General features: G+C 48.3%; 1 protein-coding gene across 1 annotated transcript in view; it reads right to left on the bottom strand.

The window, feature by feature from the left end:
- SYNE1 (spectrin repeat containing nuclear envelope protein 1) overlaps window positions 1-18,693 on the bottom strand; it is a 1,959,630-nt gene that overhangs the window by 1,014,178 nt on the left and 926,759 nt on the right. Inside the window, exons 55-56 of the mRNA XM_085611789.1 lie at window positions 10,256-10,392; window positions 9,838-10,015 (exon numbers count right to left, since the gene is read on the bottom strand). Coding sequence (XP_085467915.1) covers window positions 9,838-10,015; window positions 10,256-10,392 — 315 coding nt within the window. The remainder of the gene's footprint in view (window positions 1-9,837; window positions 10,016-10,255; window positions 10,393-18,693) is intronic.

Raw genomic sequence — 18,693 nt, 5'->3', positions numbered from 1 at the left:
TGGTTCTTCTACAAGTCCTCCATACATTGCTCTATAGCTTTGCATGCCACGGTTGGCTTAACACCACCATTTGTCCTAAGTAACTGCTGTCGCAATGCTTACGTTGTTCTAATTTTATTTGTTGTTTATGCTTTTTATTTGTTATTGTTTTCCTTCTCTGCAGGTGTGCATTTTAACTACGGTACCACACTTTTTTAGGGTGCTGTATGCGTGCTCACTACTCAGTCTCTTATAGACATTAGGCACCACCAAAGAGGTGTAGGTAGCCGCATTAATTCCCTGGTCCTGATGAATTGCCATTTATTATATACAAAGGCAAGAAACATGTTGACCTATTGATCACGTCAGCACATACACTCACTTAACTATTGGTGTCACATGTGCAGACTGTATATTTTTTTAACCAGGATGGTGACCACACTATTAAAATTATTTAGTGGATCACCTACCCCTGTTTTAATTGGTTCACTTTAACCCCATTTGCACCTACACTCACCAATGTCTTAATATTGTCTTTTCAACCCCACACACACATCACTCACCGGCGTTGGAATAAAAGATCTCCGCTAGGAAGGCCCTTTTAGGTGCCTGATCGGGCATTGCACCCGCCGGCCCGATAAGGAGCAAAGACCCGGTGATGAAGCAAGACACCCGCTTGTTGGGTGTGTGAGGGTCTTCTTTTCCAAATAAGGAGTAACCTTTACTCCTGTTTCTCACCACAGTTCCCTGTCATCACTGCGTTACCCTCTTGTTATTTTGTCACACCTTGCTTTAACGTTAGGAACTGCATACTTTTTGTTTTCACTAATGCTTGGGCATGTATGCTGGACCTTGATAACAATAAAATTCATTGTTATTTCTTCAAGCCCTCTCCTCCCTCGATTTGTTTAATATAAATATAATATATATAAATTTAGTAGCCGTGCAATGATGGGTCTTGGAGGAGCTCCTGGTTTTGGCCGCGGCCCAAGAGAGCGGTGTGCTCTCTCGACGATAAATTGCTTAGAAAAAGCATCGGAGCCAACGGCGGCCAGGAGAATCTTTTCCACGTAGTCTTCCATGCGTCCTGTATTGGTGGACTCCGGAATCCCCACCACACGTATGTTGTTGCGGCGGCCACGGGCCTCCAACTCCTCATTCTTTGCCGCTATAATTCTTAAGACATTATCCATTCTTGAGAGCTGCGTGGTGTGGGAGGCTGTGGTATCGTCGTTATCAGATATCCGCCTTTCAGTTTCCGTTATCCTTTCTTCATGTATATCCATTTTCTGGACGATGGCGTCCATTCTGGACGATAGCCGGTCTACTTTATCCACAATTGTAGCAAAGCCTTGTCTCATCTCCTGCATCAGTTGCTGTAGGTCCGTGGCTGGAGAGCAGGAACTCGCCTCCGTCGCGGGTGAGCCCTGGGTGCCTCCCGATTCCTGCGCACCCCGCACCCCCCTCTTGGTCGCCGGGGCCTCAAACGTGAGTTATGGCTGCCGACTGTCCTGTTTGCCCATCGTGGGTGTTGGCACAAACCCGTAGCAGCACACGAGTATGGCGGCCTCTGCTATCCTCAAGGGCACAGGCGGGCCCAGAAGTCCTGGACAGCACACAGCGCGACCGCAGCAGTGAGTATTGGGCCACCAGTGGGCCCGAACCAGTCACCCCGAGCGGGGAACGCAGGCAGAGAAGAGGCGTCCACCACCGCCGCCCCTAGAGGAATTCCGGCCGTCGTAGCCCCTAATATCCACAGAGGCCGTGGCAGTCAATCAAAGTGAGATGCCCCGCAGTGGGCACACGCCCGCCGCTGTCAGCAGGTCGCAGGGGGCAGGGCCGCGGCGCCCGGAGTGCGGTGCTTCCTTCGATCCCCCAAATAGTAGGCTGGTTCCCCAGCAGAGCACTGCAGCACGGGAGACAGGCCAGCGACGCTCCCGCACACAATCAGGAGACAAGCTCAGCCTCCGCCGCGTCACCGCCGATAGCCCCGAGGCGAGGAGCCTCCGAGTCCCTCTCACAAGCCCGGGCACCACACATCTGCCCCCCCCGTCATGTGGGCGCAGGCCAGGTCATCCTCTCATCTCCGCTTGGCAGCGGGGGGGGGGGGGGGGGGGGGAGCGCGCATCGGATCCCCGATGCACTAGCGTCGTCTCAACCGGTCAGCCCTCCGTCTCTACACCACTCTCGGGCCTCCGGGGAAATCCTCCAGCACCGGACCTCGCAATAGCGGGTCGACCAAGGCAAGGTACGCCGCCACACACACTGCCTGCTACTCTTCCATCATTCCTCAGCCCGTCGTCGCCGCTCCAGAGGATGGGGGGGGGGGGAAGCGGAGGGGGGGCCCCAGATTCACCAGAGCACGCCGTCCCTCATCGCCCGCTGCACGCACCGACTCCTCACCCCACAGCGTCCAGTACGTCTCTCCCACAGGCGGTGCCGCTCCTCGTAGGGCTCCGGGTGCACCGATAGCCTCCACACAACAACGCTGCTTACTTCAGGGTGGGAGTGTCCGGCTGCGCCTCGTGTCCTCCCAGCGCCCCCTCCACCTCGCAGCCCATCCGCACAGTCCGCAAGATGCCGCCAGCACGGCCCACTTGCCTCGTGGTGTGCCCCGGCCTGGCGTAGATCACACGCTGGGTGGCTCGCACCGCCCCTCGTCAGCCAAGCGCCCCTTCCGGCTATCACCTCCGCAAACTCCGCCGCGGCTGATCGCACAGGTCTCCAACTTTCGCCGAGGCTGCAGAAAAGCACCCTTAACATCCACGGGTAGTTTCAGTCGTGAGATCAGCAGTCTAAGCAGGATAATTTACGGATTTGAGTTCCAGGCTGCAGGAGCCTCACAGGAGTGCGGCCATTCTGCGTGCGCGCTCTCTAGCGCCCCCAGGTGTGTGAATCTGTGCATAGATGTGTGAGTGGCTGATTCACTGGGTGTATGGGTTCAAGAGTGCATGTGGAAACAGCTGTATGGGTGGGTGAGTGTGTGTATGGGTGTGTTGGTGAGTGAATGGATGTTTCGGTGGTACAAGTCCAAGTAACTACATATGTAAAAGGCAGTGTATGTGAGAGTTGGAGTATATACATGACTATACGTGAGAGTCAGAGATTGTGAGAGTGGCTGTATAGATGAGTGTGTACTTGTATCAGTGATTGTATAAGAGAGTAGGTATGCGTTTGTTTCTGTATGAATAAGTGATGTGGAGTGTGTATAACTGTATAGGTGAGTAAATGGAAGTGTGATTGATACTTTGCATGACTGACTAGGTGTGTGAGTAACTCTGGATGAGTGGTGGTGTGTGAGTGTCTGTATAGGTGTATGAGTGCATATGATAATGTTGTATTGATGAGTGACTGCATGTATGAGTCATTGTATGGGTGAATGAGTGGATGTGAATGTAGACCTAGGAAACAGTGAGTGCGTATGTAGTAACTGGTACTGGTGTGTCGATGGTTTTGAAAATGGTAGTCTGTATTTTACAGTGGGTGTATCAAAGGTTATATTAGGGTGTGAGGAGGTGCATCAGATTTTCACGTGGATGATGTCATCAGTGATGTCATTTGAGATGTCATCAGTGATGTCACTGACCATGTCATGAATGATGTAATATGTGACGTCATCAGCAGTGCATTGCGGGGGTGTGAGTTATAGTTAGCTGAACTAACTATAACGGCCGAATTTCTCTGGTTTTGTACGAGTGAAATGTCCAACTAAGTATAACGTCCCTGAAACCTATGGTTTTTTTCAGTGAATTTCTAAGGTTTTTAAATGCTAATTTCTAACTATAACGTGCCTGAAACCTATGGTTTTTTTCAGTGAATTTCTAAGGTTTTTTAAATGCTAATTACTAACTATAACGTGCCTGAAACCTATGGTTTTTTCAGTGAATTTCAAAGGTTTTTTAATTGCTAATTTCTAACTATAACATAGCAGTCTCATTTTCAGAGTGGTGGAGAAAGTTGTGCGTGGCCTCCAAACACCTTTTAGCAATCCCACTGTGTGGGATTTACTGGAGGTATCAGGAGGGGTAGCTAGCCCCCAACATCAACCTTGGGGGCCAACTACCCCTTTTATTACCTCCAGTAAGTCCCACACAGCAAGATTGCTAACTTGTTATATCAGGCCCCGCCCCCTCCCTGCACCACTGTGCAAACGCGCCCCCTGGTGAGTTGCAAAATTGGGGGAATAATTCCCCTTGAGTCCTGGGGGTCCCTGGGGGCCAACTAGCCCACCAGGTACCTCCAGTAAGCGCCAGAGAGCTGCGTTGCAGAGACGTGTAAAAAGGGAGTGGCATTGGAACACCTCTGCAACGCAGCTCAGTGGCGCATACTGTAGGTACCTGGCGGGCTAGTTGGCTCCCAGGGACCCTCAGGTTTCAAGGGGACTTAATCCCCCAATTTACAATGTGCAGGGGGCACATTTGCACACTTGTTTTGTTAGGCCCGCCCCCTCCCTGCACCACTGTGCAAATACGCCCCGTGGTGCGTTGCAAATTGGGGGATTAATTCCTCTTGAGTCCTGAGGGTCCCTGGGGGGCAAGTAGCCCACCAGGTACCTCCAGTAAGCACCAGAGAGCTGCGTTGCAAAGAGGTGTTAAAAGGGGTGTGGCCTCAGAACACCTCTCTGCAACACAGCTCTGTGTCACGTAAGAGGGACCTGGTGGGCTTGTTGGCCCCCAGGGACCTAATCCCCCAATTTACAACGCGCCAGGGAGACCTGTGAAATTCAGCAACTATAGTTAGCGAAGCTTACTATAAATCATACCCCCACAATGCATTGCTGATGACAGCACATATTACATTGACATCACTGATGACATCTCAAAAAACATCACTGACGACATCACTGATGACATCATCCATTGACTATGAGTGTTTCGAAAAAGTTTAAGAATGGTATATATATATATATATGTATATATATATATATATATATATATATATATATATATATATATATATATATATATATATATATATATATATATATATATATACCAAGGTGTATTGAATAATGAATGGGTGTATGAGTGTCTGTCTGAATGATTCAGTGGGTGTGTGAATGACTGTATAAGTGAGTGATTATATGTGTCTAATTAAATGTGTGGGTGACTGACCAGAAAGGTGAAAGGCTTAGTCTCTCCACCTTGGAGAAAACCCTTTACCTGTCCCCACTAAGGAACAGCACGTATGCATGACCCATTTTGATACGCGCATACCAAGTCAAAAGAGTAGCTATCACTGAAAGTGCCTTCATTATTTAATGTGATGTTAGGGTGCAATCCACGTTACAGTCTTTTACGCTCATTTCTTTAGTTTGGTTTTAAGTTATTGCTGCTAAGAAAACATAAACCAACTACCACTAAAACAAATAAGCTTTGGCAAAGCCAACTGTTCACGTCTATGAAAGAGCTATTGGCTTTGCCAATATACATATACATCAGCATGGCTGCTGTTCAGCATGGCTAAAAGTTAGTGGCCTAAAGGAGAATGTCGTGGAGTGGAGTTACGTGTCGACGTGGAGTATCATGTTGCAGAGTAGAGTGGATCATTATTGAGTGGCGTGGAGTGACATAGAGTGGTGCAGAGTAGATTTGCATTGAGTGCATTGGTTTTGACTAAATTGGTGAAGAGTGCATTGGCGTAAGTTGCAGTGAGATAGAAGAGAGTGGTGTAGAGTAGAATGGTGCAGAGGTTAGTGGAGTGACACAGCGTAGATTGCAGTGGCATAGAGTGCAATGTCGTAGAGTGAAGTGGCACTGGAAGGAGTAGAGTGGGGTAGAATGCAGTGGTATAGCGTGCAGTAGCACAGAGTAGATTGTTACAGAGTTGAGTGAAGTGGTGCAGGGTAGAGTGGAGTAGTGCAGAATAAAGTAGAGAGGTGTAGAGTGGTGTAAAGTGGCATGGAATCAAGGGCTGCAGAGTAGAATAGAGTGTCGTAGAGTCTAGTGGCATAGAGTGTAGTAGCGTAGAGTACATTAGCGTTGAGTGGTGCAGAGTAGAGTGCAGTGGTGCAAAGTAGAATTCAGTGATGGAGTGCAGTCTTGTAGAGTGTATTGACGTAGAGTGCCACACAGAGCTGTGGCATACAGTACAGTGGTACAGAGCACACTACAATGGCCTAGAGTGCAGTGACACAGAGTGCAATAGTGTAGATTGGTGTAGTATGCTGAGGTGTAGACTGCAGTGGCATAGAGTAGAGGGTTGCAGATTGAAGTTTAGTGGCGTAAAGTGCATTGGTTTTGAGTAAAGTAGTGCAGAGTACACTGGCTTTGAGTGAAGTGGTTTAGAGTAGAGTGACGTAGAGTGCAGTGGTACAGAGTTGAGGGGCATAGAATGGTGCAGCATAGAGCGGAGTGGTGTAGAGTGCAGTGGCATAGATTAGATTGTTTCAGAGTGGAGTGAAGTGGCATAGAGCGGAGTGGTGCAGGGTAGAGTAAAGTGGTCTAGACTGGAGTGGTGTAGAGTCCAGTGGCGAACAGTGCAGTGGAACATAGTACAGTAGAGTACATCAGCATAACGTAGAGTGGTGCAGAGTACAGTAGAGAGGTGTAGAGTGGACTGGCATAGAGTGAAGTGGCGTAGAGTGGTGCAGTGGCATAAAGTGTAGTGATATAGAGTGCAGCAGCGCAGAGTACTGTGGCTTAGAGTTCAGTGGCACAGAGCGCATTGTTGCGGAGTAGAGTGTCGTAGAGTGCAGTGGTGTAGAGTGCACTAATGTAGAGTGCAGTGACGTAGAGTAGAGTGGAGCTGAGTAAAGTGGCGTAGAGAGCAGTGGCATAGAGTTCTGTGGTACTGAGTAAAACAGAGTGGCGTAGAGTAGACTGAAGTGCTGTAAAGTGGAGTATGCCTGGTGTGGTAGAGCACTGCCATAACAGACAATACATCTTCAAAAAATGAAATGTTCATTACATTTGGACAGTCATTCGGTTTTACTGATAAAAGTATATACCGCACAAACGATATGGAAGCCATTGGGAAGCAATGGGCGGAATGCATTCCTGGGGAAAATTTCCAAATGTCCCCAAGATGTCATTAGCAACCCAGACAGATGTGCTGTCTAGTAGGCTTTGACTTAAAAAGGTTCCTAATAAATGACTGTACATAATATTCTTCCCTCCTCTCTTACCTCTATGCATCCATCTCTTAAATATGTATAGATAATTGCCGTCTATTATCCTCCTGTATTTTGCAACCATGCCAAGTTCTGTTAAAATCAATGTTCCTCAATCTTTGCCTATGCAGGTCAACTCAGCCTTTCATCCGTTTGTTTTTTATGTAACACATTTTAATTAATTTTGTTTTAAGAACGTGGTACACAGTGCAAGGCACATATTTTCCCTCACACCATAAGCACCTGCAAAGCTACCAAGGCAAACGACAGAGTTATCACATATTGGTCAGTTTTCATGAATCGCCAGCACAATACAATTTATACATCCAGCCTGTCATGCAAGTATTTTAGTAAGCACCAGACCTTCGAAGTACAGGACCATCCCTTTCTTTCCCGCACTTGCCCTTCTCCCCAAGCCCACCCCCGGACCTTCATTTCCCTGCTGCCACTAGTACTGTATTCTATTCTATTTCATATTGTTTTAAACAGCAATCCTATATTTTATTTAATTTCATCGGGCAGAACCTCCCTATGTCACCTTCCAGCCTTAACATTCTGGTAAATGGAATAGGATAAGTCAGGTAGCAGTAACAATGTGTTGAGCCTGAAAAATAACCCTATTAATAATCATCCTCCTCACCCTCTCTTTAGACTTCTGTCAGTGGCTATTCCTGCTCTCAGAGAGAGAGAGCCTCAGAGCAGGGCATTTCTGTTCTTGTGTGGGTCCACTTGTAAACATCTTCAACGCGCTAAAACCCATTGGTTTGTGGGTAATCCCCAAGAGTTTGAGCGTAGTATCTTTACACAAATTTGAATCTGGTAATAGCAGGACTAAGTACATTAACGGCACAGAAATGGCAAGAGAGCACTAACAAAATTATTAGAGGAAGGATTTCTCCATGACAAATTATATTCCGCTGAGAATATGCCCCAAAAAGTTAAAATGCACAGTATATTTGCATTGCTTTTCTGTATGCAAAATGTGGCACCAATTACTGCATGTGTAAACGGACAAAAGCGGAGGAGCTGCCTAGTTGCTTCTGGATTTATCAGCTGCATTAAACACCTCTCCCCCTGCCCCATACACACGCTACGGAAAAGGCTCTGCAATATCGGAATCTGTGAAAATTCTTTCAAATGGATTGCTTTTTATCTCACAGACAGGCAAAGTGCAGTCTACCTACCACCTTTCACATCACTTCCTCACACACAACACTGTGGTATTCCTCAGGGGTCCATCATAAGCCCCCCATTATTCAACATCTGTCAAACTCCCTTACTAAATCGGATTCAATTATACAACCTCACCTGTTACAACTATACAGATGACACATAATTTTAAAAACTGATAGCCCTGAAGACCCCTACAATAACTTTGTCCAACACATTCATCATACGCAAAATACAACTCATGCAAAATGCTGACACAAGGCTTGACCACTTCTTTACATCTCACAAAGAGACTCAGATAAGGGATGATATCAAAAGTCCATCCCAACAGATCTTTCCACTTCTCACCCTCTCCAACCATGCCAGCTCTGGACCAGAAACACACACAAAAACTGAGACTGGACTAACCAGTGCACTAAACAGCTAGGCAGACTATATCATGACAAATACCATAGAGGGACTTGCAGAGCGGTTCAAAGGTACCAAGATTTTGAAAACCATACAACTGTGCATCTATCTCTCACACTTCAACATCCACTACACTGCTACATGCTGCATCCCATAACACAATAACCGTACCTCGGTGGGCATGATGCACGGCATGGAAACACTCCCCACATAGGATCAAAACAAAGACAACATCCTTCCAATCACACACCCTACAGAGTGTGGTGTGATACCTACAAAGGCGGAAGCTTCAGCCCCCCACAGAGGTATTACTTGCTATTTAAATGCTGCACACTTTTAAAGGACTACTCCTGTGATGTTTAGAGAATTACATATAGGTGGAAATTTTCCACAAAGACAGGAGTAAGGCTAAGGGAGCAAGTGTCCACATGTTTCACTTAAACTTTTGAGAATGAGGCACTAAGTTGGGGGGCTAGTGCTGTATGTTTCAAATGTCTACAAGTCGTTTTTTTACAAGATTTTACCTCGCTGTAATTTCAACCATCGAGCTTTCATGGTGCTACCGATGACCTTCCTACGGCCTAAGCCTGAGTTGGTCAAATTAAGATGCAGGGATACCCTTGGTATCCCATCGCCTAATTCCAGCAATATGAGTTATAGTCACCGAAATGGAAAATAACTATGTGGACCTGTGAATACTGGGTGACAATGGAGTTTGGGTAGGACGCTCAAAACTATACCATGCTGTTGACTGGCTGTGAGAAGCACTGCCTGCTCTCCTGTAGAGATGCTTGGTGTCAGGTAAGCGCTTGCTGTGCCTGCAGCTCCTGACCCCTGATCTGAGGTTTACTGGGATCAAGTTTGGGGATCTTGGGTTCAGAAACACTAGACTACTCGTACCACAGCAGAGCTGTATTCCCCAGGGATACAGCTCTGCTATTCTCTTTTTTTTCCTTCTTTTTTTTGTTTTTTCTGCTATGCTATTCTCATAATGAGGACCTGTAGTGGCCACCCAGCAGTACATTATGCACATCCTTATTTAGCAAGAATTTTTTTTTTTTAAGGCCCTGTTGTGTGGGAAATTCCTTATAAAGTTGTATAGCTAATTATAACCTAAAGGTGATAATGTTTCCATAAGCTTAGGGCAAAGTGAACCATTGAGCACTGACCTGTATCTTCTGCAGACTGGAGGATGCGTCAGTAATATTCTGAGGCACGTCAAAGCATTTTGCAGTGGAGATTTTTGCGCTTATAAGCCACTGCTGGAAGTCTCTGAATGCCGTCCGGAATCTCTGCTCCAAGACCTGCTCCTTGTTCTGACAGCCTTTCGATGCTTGTAAGCACAGCCTTGAAGGTAAGGGGAAATCGCAAACCGAAATATGGAGTTACGATTAAATTCAATGCGAGCACTACAAGATGCTCTACACCAAGCAACATATTCTGAAGTGTCTCAAGATAACAACTGTACAGGTGTCATGCTTGCTGACAAAAATGCTGAAAATTCACCTCGAGATACAAAATTATTACAGAGTTGACTTAAAAACACACAAAAAGACTGAAAGAAAACACCACCAGCGGAATGATTACCTGTTGTATTCTTTTATAAGCCCAGAAACCTTTTCAGAGTAAACACCCAGGTCTCTGGGAAATCTGCAAAGGTCATTGAGTTGAGTCTTCAGCTCATCTGTCATATGTTCAGCCTCCGTCAGAGCATTCAAGGTTTCCTATTAGAACAACACCAAACACAACACATCCGATTAGAATAGCACGCCCAGCGAAGGAGTGGAAATGCAACGTTTCACTGACAGACAGCAGTGACAATTATCCAGCCTTACGAGCAAAATAACATCCAGGTAAGATTTTGCTTGATTGTCATTTCCTGTGCAGAATAGTTTTAATGTCCATCGTGGCTTCGGCGGTACGTTGCCGTCGCAAGGGAAGTAAAACCAGTGCTTCGAAGATTATGCTAAAGCAGTCAATTGGCTTAACAGACACGCATATGGACATCAGAAAAGCAGCCTCAGACGCTCCAAATCCCTTTCTTCGCCAAGCTGTCCAGTCACATTTTGAAATATCTACATTTAATTTAATTGCCACTAAATCATTAATATTCATGCAGCATACAGTGAGCTACCCAAGCAATGAGTTCAGAATGGTAGTGTTAAAGAGGGAAATGCTAAATTCTACAAGTTCCTTACTCCTGAGTAGGGTTGTTGCATTCTAAGTGTCATAGCACTAAGTGTTGTCATACCTAACCTGGAAAATATTGTTATGTTAGTTGCTTTTTGCACCAGACAAAAAAAAAAGAAATTAAGGAAATTAATTGTCCACTATTTTTTCAACCTGCTTTACAATTAACTGTTATAGCACATACACATTTTGCTGTAGCAAAATTCGAATTTGGAGGAAAATTACATTTCTCTGCTATTTTAACGTAAGCAGCTACAATAGCGCCAAATCAATCTGCACAATTTTTGCTCATGCATTGTCTGTATCTAATTTATCCAATAAGCATTTCCAATTGTGTTATTCCATAATACACGAGCCGCACAAATGGAACAAAATGAATTTGCTCTATTTCTTTCCACGATAAAAGTCAATTAAAAACACAATAGTGGTTACAAATCTTTGTGTATGTGTGTGTTGTCCATGAATTATTTGTTTTCAGTTTTGCTCTGTGGAGGGTTTAGAATTGTACCCGTGGGATCCATAACAATTTCACTATATTAAAAAAAGCAACTCCATCCCCAGATTTACAAAATTGCTAATTTGTCAATGTTCTCCTACTTTGGTTCTCTTACAGAAGAATTATTCACCTAAGTGAATTTCAATGACGCACTGATATCGATCGCACTATCGGACTGATCATATTGCTAAGTTCCATATTCTAATGTTGTGTGACAAGCCACCAGAGGTGCCCCTAAATTGGATGAGTGAGCTCAGTGCAGCTAGTACTTGTCCTTTATAGAATTCAGCAACTTAAACAGGTTTTCCGTTCTAAACAATATGAGAAGTCCAGAGTTCCCTGTTGCTGTGACCTGCCGTGGCAGAAGAAGAGCCAGCTGAGGGGAGGAGTTTGTCAGAAGGACCAGAGCCAAAGACCAGCAACTAAAAGTGGATGGCATCTCGCAGCAGTGTGCTGCTCAGGAGCAACACGGAGCTTTCAGCCCACTGGCCAGACAGCACTGCAGAACTGTGGTGAAACTGAATTTCCGTGACCAGCCCTGCCCATGCCATTCCCTGACGTTGTGAAAACCTATTCCATTCATTTTCCAACCTGACAGAGATGCGAGGGTTTTCCATTAACATCTAGTTCTTCGTGCCGCCTAGTCCTTTTCGCTGAGGCTGATCACCAATATTCTGCGCCCATTTTAAACATGTTTTCCTTTTTACAATTTCAGACATATCATGCTTTAATGTGCAAACAGATTCTCACCCTGAATCCCAACAACTCAATTGAAACTGGAAAACAGTGCATTCTGTGGGTGCGTTGGGTCCCATGTAAGCCCACACAATTCAATATTTTGACCACAAATAGTCACCCACAAGTACCAGGCCCTTAGAGTTTGATTCGCTTTATGCTCTGACTTTGGTGGTAGCCGAAGTACAGCACAAGCAGTTCCATATTTATAACTACAGAGGTTTGTAAGATCAATAACAAGCATTTGCAATGCAATAGGTCTCGCCTTTGCATAAGTTTGAGCTATTGGCATTGTAAATGACAGTGCCTTTCATTTATGTGTTTTGAAAACCTGTAAGCGGTGCGTAAACACACACTTTGCACTTATAGTCTTTGCTTACGAGAAGCAAGGCTGGCAGTAAAAGAGGTGCAGTTACTGCCAGCTTTGCTTCTCGTAAGCAACGACTATAAGTACAAAGTGCGTGTTTATGCACCGCTTGCAGGTTTTCAAAACACATAAATAAAAGGCATTTTATTTACAATGCCAATAGCTCAAACTTATGCAAAGGCGAGGCCTATTGCATTGCAAATGCTTGTTTTTAACTGGTGTGGTAATTCTTTTATTGATATGGTCAGTGTGAATACAAACATCAAAATTATTGGCTTTGTCAATGCCTATTTGTAGATTGGGGCAAATCATGTCAGAATTTCTAGGAAGCACTTATTAAATAACCAATCCTTGCTTCAAAGGTTCATTTCATATATCTACTGACACCTGCAATTCCAGACATCAACCCTCAGATCCCAATTTCCACTTTTTAACAAAGCAGACAATGCAGCGGGCAATAGGGGGGCGCTAGAGGGCGCACAGCGGAATGGCTGCCTCTTGAGACAGCTCCGCCGGACGAGGACCGAAAATGGCGAAAAAAGCATGACCGGGGACGTTTTGCAGCCAGGAAATGTCCCTGCACTGATCGGAAGCTGCCCGCAACAGAAGGGGAGCATGTAAACAGCCCAGCTGCCCTGCAACTCCTAAAAACACGGGCTAAGGTGATCCGGGATGCGAGAGACTAACGGCTCCCAAGATGGCGGCACCCGCTGAAGCGCAGACGCGATCGTGCAGGTAGCGGCCCAGCCACTGACGAGCGCTCCATGTGGGCGCTGCGGCCACGAAATTGCCCTCAGATCACCTTTGCTGGCGAGTCACGGTGGCCCTGAAAGTTCGGACGGCGACCGGAGAGCGCTGCGGTGGCGCTGCGGACGGACGCTGCCCTGGACGGAGCGAAATGTTGATCGATGACCAGAGGTGAGGACTGGGCCATGGTGAAGCGGCGCGGCTGGAACAAATGTGTAACGCTGGGCTGCGGTAGCGAGCGTAAGAACGGAGGGATGCTGCGGGAAGCCGGAGTGGAAGGGTGCTACAGCCTGCCTGCCTGATATTGTGAAGCCCGGACACTGGTGAGAGACATAGGGGGCTGGGGCGGCGCTGCTCCCGCGAGCATCACACGGAGCGCGCCCTGGGGGCTGCCGACTACGCAGGCCTGCCGTTGTGCCGGTGAGAGCTGGGCCGCGCGACGATCGTTGGGGTGCTGAAGGGCGGCGCTGGATCCCAGAGTGCCGCAAAACAGTGAGAGCCTGAACAGCGGCCATACTACCACGACACCCCCTACCCCACCCGAAGGAGAGAAGGCGCTGCTCGGTGACGGTGTCGGCCGGCCCCGGAGACCCAAGGGCGCCAGTGGGCACAATGGGGAAACCAGAGAAGACCCAGTCAAAGCTTCCATTTGAGACTAAGCGCCAGACTAAAGGCGCTGTAATGCCACCAGATGAAGTACTAGGCGCTGAGGAATCGACACCACAGGGAATGGCGGAGACGCTGAGGGCCATCCAGAGTAGCCTACAAGATGTCCATGGCAAACTAGACACTATCACGCTACGTGTCGACAACCTGACGGCGAAACTGGACGCGCACGGAGAACGCCTGACAGAAGCGGAGACCCGAATTGGGGCGCTGGAGGACGTTTCGCAAACCACGACTCAAAAGTTCACGGAGGCTGAGAGACTGATGGAGGTGCTGAAAAACAAGGCAGAAGATTTAGAGGCGCGCTCACGACGCAATAACGTTAGAATCACGGGGGTTCCGGAGTCTACCAACACTGGACGGATGGAGACGTACGTCGAAGAGCTAATTAAGGAAGTTGTGGGCGCGGAGCACCTCTCCCCGATGTTCCTCATTGAGCGGGCACACAGGTCACTGGCCCCGAGGCCGAAGCCCGGGGCGCCCCCGCGGCCTATAGTCGCCAGAGTCCTCAATTACAGGGACCGCGATGCTGTCCTCCGCATAGCGCGTGAAAAACAACAAATCACGCACCAAGGGAACACTCTGGCGTTCTATCCGGACTTTACAATTGCAGTTCAACAAGCACGGAAAGAGTTTAACCCGGCGAAAAAGAAACTTCGAGAGATGGGGGTTGATTATGCCATGCTGTATCCCGCCCGGCTTCGAATAACACACGAGGGACATGCGGCACTGTGCCATTCGCCACGGGAGGCGCATGACCTGATCAAAAAAATCGGTCTTAAGCGAAAGGACAAGAGGAGAATCGAGCCACACGAAGACGCTGACTGAACGCCTGTGCAAAAACAAAATGCCAAAAGAACGCCTAAGCGACTCCATACCGTGGGATGCGCCTATGGCCCTGACGGACTGGGCTGCGAAGGGCACAATGGCCGGTAAAACGACTTATGGCAAAGCACAGACGGAAGCTGCAACTGCTGCGTACATACACGCTGGGGACTGTGAGGAACGGATGGACGATGGCGGGGCCGCTATGTCCGTCTTGGTGATATAGACCTCCCTATTGTCTGCGGGCCACCGGTGGTGGGACTCCATTGCCGGATGGGACCTGCGTGGCGTGGGGAACAGCCGATCCATGCTGGGAGAGCATAGGGGATTTTACAGGGACTGCGGATGGCCCCGCCAGAGGAGCAGCAGCAGAGACAATACCTGCCTCCCAGGACTAGATCATAAATGCATAGGTAAGCTGCGGGAGGAGGGCCACCCTAAAGACTGGCGAGAACTAGTTGGCCAGCAGGACAGTAAAACTGTAAATGGGATATTATGAACGCTGCTGCAGTTGCGATGAGCCCTGGGGAAAGTCACTCGGATGCTTACACGGAGATGGGGCCCCCTGGGGTCTGATCAAGTAGCTGTCCTTGTCCACATCCATTGAGTTGGATGGAGTGGTGTGTTCTCGGCGGTCCCCCCAAAAAGAAGGGAGATCCCCGTATTCAGTTACTTTAATGTTTAAACTTAGTTATGGGGTATGTCTTTGGCATGGTTGGGGTGCTGAAGTGGGTGGGGGGGAGAGGGATCTGGTTGGGCAGTTGAAATGTTGGTCACGGTACAAGAGGCGCACTGCTGAAATCCAAGTACGTTTGCTGAGACACAAAAACAGGAGGTCACTACCCGCTACGCAAATGATAGGGAAGCGCGCTGGAGGGGGGGGTACATGGGACATACATGCTGACACGAGGGAATGACTGATACAGGTCTGAGGGCGGGATATATTCGTTTATTAACATGGAATGTCCGGGGACTTGGTAACCCCAAAAAAATAAGGCACACGTTGGCATATCTAGACAGGCAGCGCGTAGACATTGCACTACTGCAGGAAACCCACTGCGCACCGTCACGCCGAATACCTGTGGGCCGTCGATGGGCTGAATCAGTGCACTATTCATCTTACTCCTCATATGCGCGGAGGGTGATGGTGCTCATCAGAAAAGGACTTAAATATACAATTGAGAAGGTTGAGAGGGATGACGTGGGGAGGTATGTCATTTTGACTGGTCTCCTGCGGGGGCAAAGGCTGGCTGTGGTAAATGTGTATGGGCCTAATGTGGACGATCCACAATTTTACCAAACATTGTGGAGCAAACTGCGCGACCTGCAGACTTCGCACGTGGTGTGGGGGGGAGACTTTAATCTTGCACTCTGCGACGGCATTGACCGATCAGGGGCGACTACAGAACCCCATAAGCGCGCACTCCATGTCCTTCAGGACATAATGGCAGATAGAACACTCACTGACATTTGGAGGAGTAGACACCCGGCTGAGCTGGCTGCTACTCATGTGACTACGTCGCGAGGTAGCTGGTCCCGTATTGATTACTGGTTGGTCTCAGGGGAGGTTGCACTGTGGACGAGGGAGATCTGTCACCTGCCTAGAACACTTTCCGATCACAACCCGGTGCTCCTCGCCTTGGAGCTCCCAAACTACACGCCACCCCCATTTAGCTGGAGATTTAATGCTAAGGCTCTCATAGACCCCCTATACGCTGATACCATTGGGCAGGCGATACAGGACTACTTTGAAAATAATGCGTCCACTGCGCCTGACTCGGGAGTGTTATGGGAGGCCTGCAAGGCCACTATACGTGGCGTCTGCATCAGCACTAATGCGGGCATCCTTAAAGATATTCAAAAGCAAATCGGAGCCAAAGAGGACGAGCTCCGAGCACTGGAGCGTGAATACGAGCGCACTCAAAATGCTCGGACATTGGGGGTCATTCGGACAGCTCTGACCGAGTTCCAAAAGCTTGCGGACGATGAAATTAAATATACCATGAAACGGCAGGTGGCGAGGGCATACGGGGAGGGCGGCAGGCCAGGTAGGCGGTTGGCGACTAACATATGCGAGGGACGTGCACCGCAGAACATACAGGTGATACGCGGACAACTAGGAGAGCGGAAATATGGGGAGCGTGAAATATTAGGGGAATTTATGACTGCATACGGGGAGCTGTATACCTCCAGACCTACGGCCTCCGAGGCTGAAGTCGGGGAGTACCTCGACGATGTGGCGATAGCGTGGCTTTCGGATGCACATCGTGAATACCTATCCCAGCCCGTCACGGTGGAAGAGGTCACAGAAATAATTAAGTCGCTGCCGAATGGTAAGGCGCCGGGTCCTGATGGCTTCACGTGCGAATTTTATAAGGCGTTTGTGGACCAGCTGGCCCCCCGGTTGGTGGAAATGTATGGTAATGCCCATGAGCAACAGCGCCTGCCGCCAACCCTACGCGAAGCCTTACTACTGGCACTCCCCAAGCCACAGAAAGACCCGGAGCTCTGCGACTCATATAGACCACTGTCCCTCATAAACGTAGACAACAAAATATTGGCCAAGTTACTGGCTGCCCGATTGAACCCGCTGATGCCCAGACTGGTCTTACCTGACCAGTCTGGATTCATACCCGAGCGCTCCACGGCGCACAATACACGAACGCTGTTTGCGCTTTCCCATTACTTGACACCAGAGACGAAGGCCGCGGCGGTCTTTCTAGACGCGGCCAAAGCCTTTGACTCGTTAGAATGGACATATATGACTAAAGTGCTGAGAAGGATGGGCTTCCCGCTCATGTTTCTCCAGTGGATTCATCTATTGTATGATGCACCTGTGGCGAGGATTAAGGTAAATAATTATATCTCAGACACCATAGCTATCCGGAGGGGGACGAGGCAGGGATGCCCGCTATCCCCTCTCTTGTTCGCATTAGCACTGGAACCTCTTGCCTGCAGGATAAGGCAGGGGCATCACTATTCGGCCCTGCAGTTTCCGCAAAGGCCATTGCACATATCATTATATGCAGACGATATGCTGCTATATGTGAGAGATCCGCAGACCAATCTGAACCCGCTGCTGAGGGAATACATAAAATTCGCGCGGCAGTCTGGTGTCACTATAAACTGGGCCAAATCACTGATTATTCCCTTGACTGACACCACGCACCCGCACCACATAGACTACCCATTGGAGTGGAAAACGGACCCGGTAAAATATTTGGGTGTATGGTTTCACAGGGACCCGGAAATTGTGATCAGGGCTAACTACGGGACGGTGATCGACACGCTGGAGGAGAAGGTGGGGAGATGGATTCAATTGCCTTTATCACTGGCAGATCGTATTGCTATAGTAAAGATGGTGGTACTGCCGAAGTTACTCTACCTATTCGTCAACATCCCCATACACCCCCCACGGGAGGTATTCCGCAGGATTGTTTCGATGGTCCACAGGCTTGTATGGGCGGGAAAGACAGCTAGGGTGGAGATGCGGACGCTCACATTACAATACAGTCAGGGAGGGTTCGGGGTCCCAGACCTCTATCTATACTACCTCTGTGCGCAGGCGCAATACGCACATTACTGGTACCATAGGATTCCATTTCTCACCCACACTGCGATTGAGGAGGGAGATGCATTGCCAATCCCACTTGAGGCGATCATTACTCACCGTAGGCCCCCTTTGCACGCGCGAGACATAAATACTGTTGACGCCACTAATAAAGCATGGCACGCCATGGGCAAAATGGCCAATAAACTACCGCTGTATGCCCCGGCGCTCAGGCTTCAATGGCATCCGTCCATATCGGTAACGCAAGAAAAGTTGGGATTGGACCTCTTGCGCCAAGTAGGCATCGACACTGTAGGAGACTTGTACGAAGAGGGGACGTTTAAAACACTAGCACAATTAACGTACATTAGTAATATGTCTACACTTTTTCGTTTTAACTATCATAGGTTACAAAAAGCTGTAAAGCAGCTGTATCCAACATACCCCCT

The sequence above is a fragment of the Triturus cristatus genome, chromosome 6 (assembly GCF_964204655.1).
Source record: "Triturus cristatus chromosome 6, aTriCri1.1, whole genome shotgun sequence".
In the NCBI taxonomy this organism is placed as follows: Eukaryota; Metazoa; Chordata; class Amphibia; order Caudata; family Salamandridae; genus Triturus; species Triturus cristatus.
Note: the sequence above shows the minus strand (reverse complement) of the source record. Positions and strands in the feature narration are given on the sequence as shown.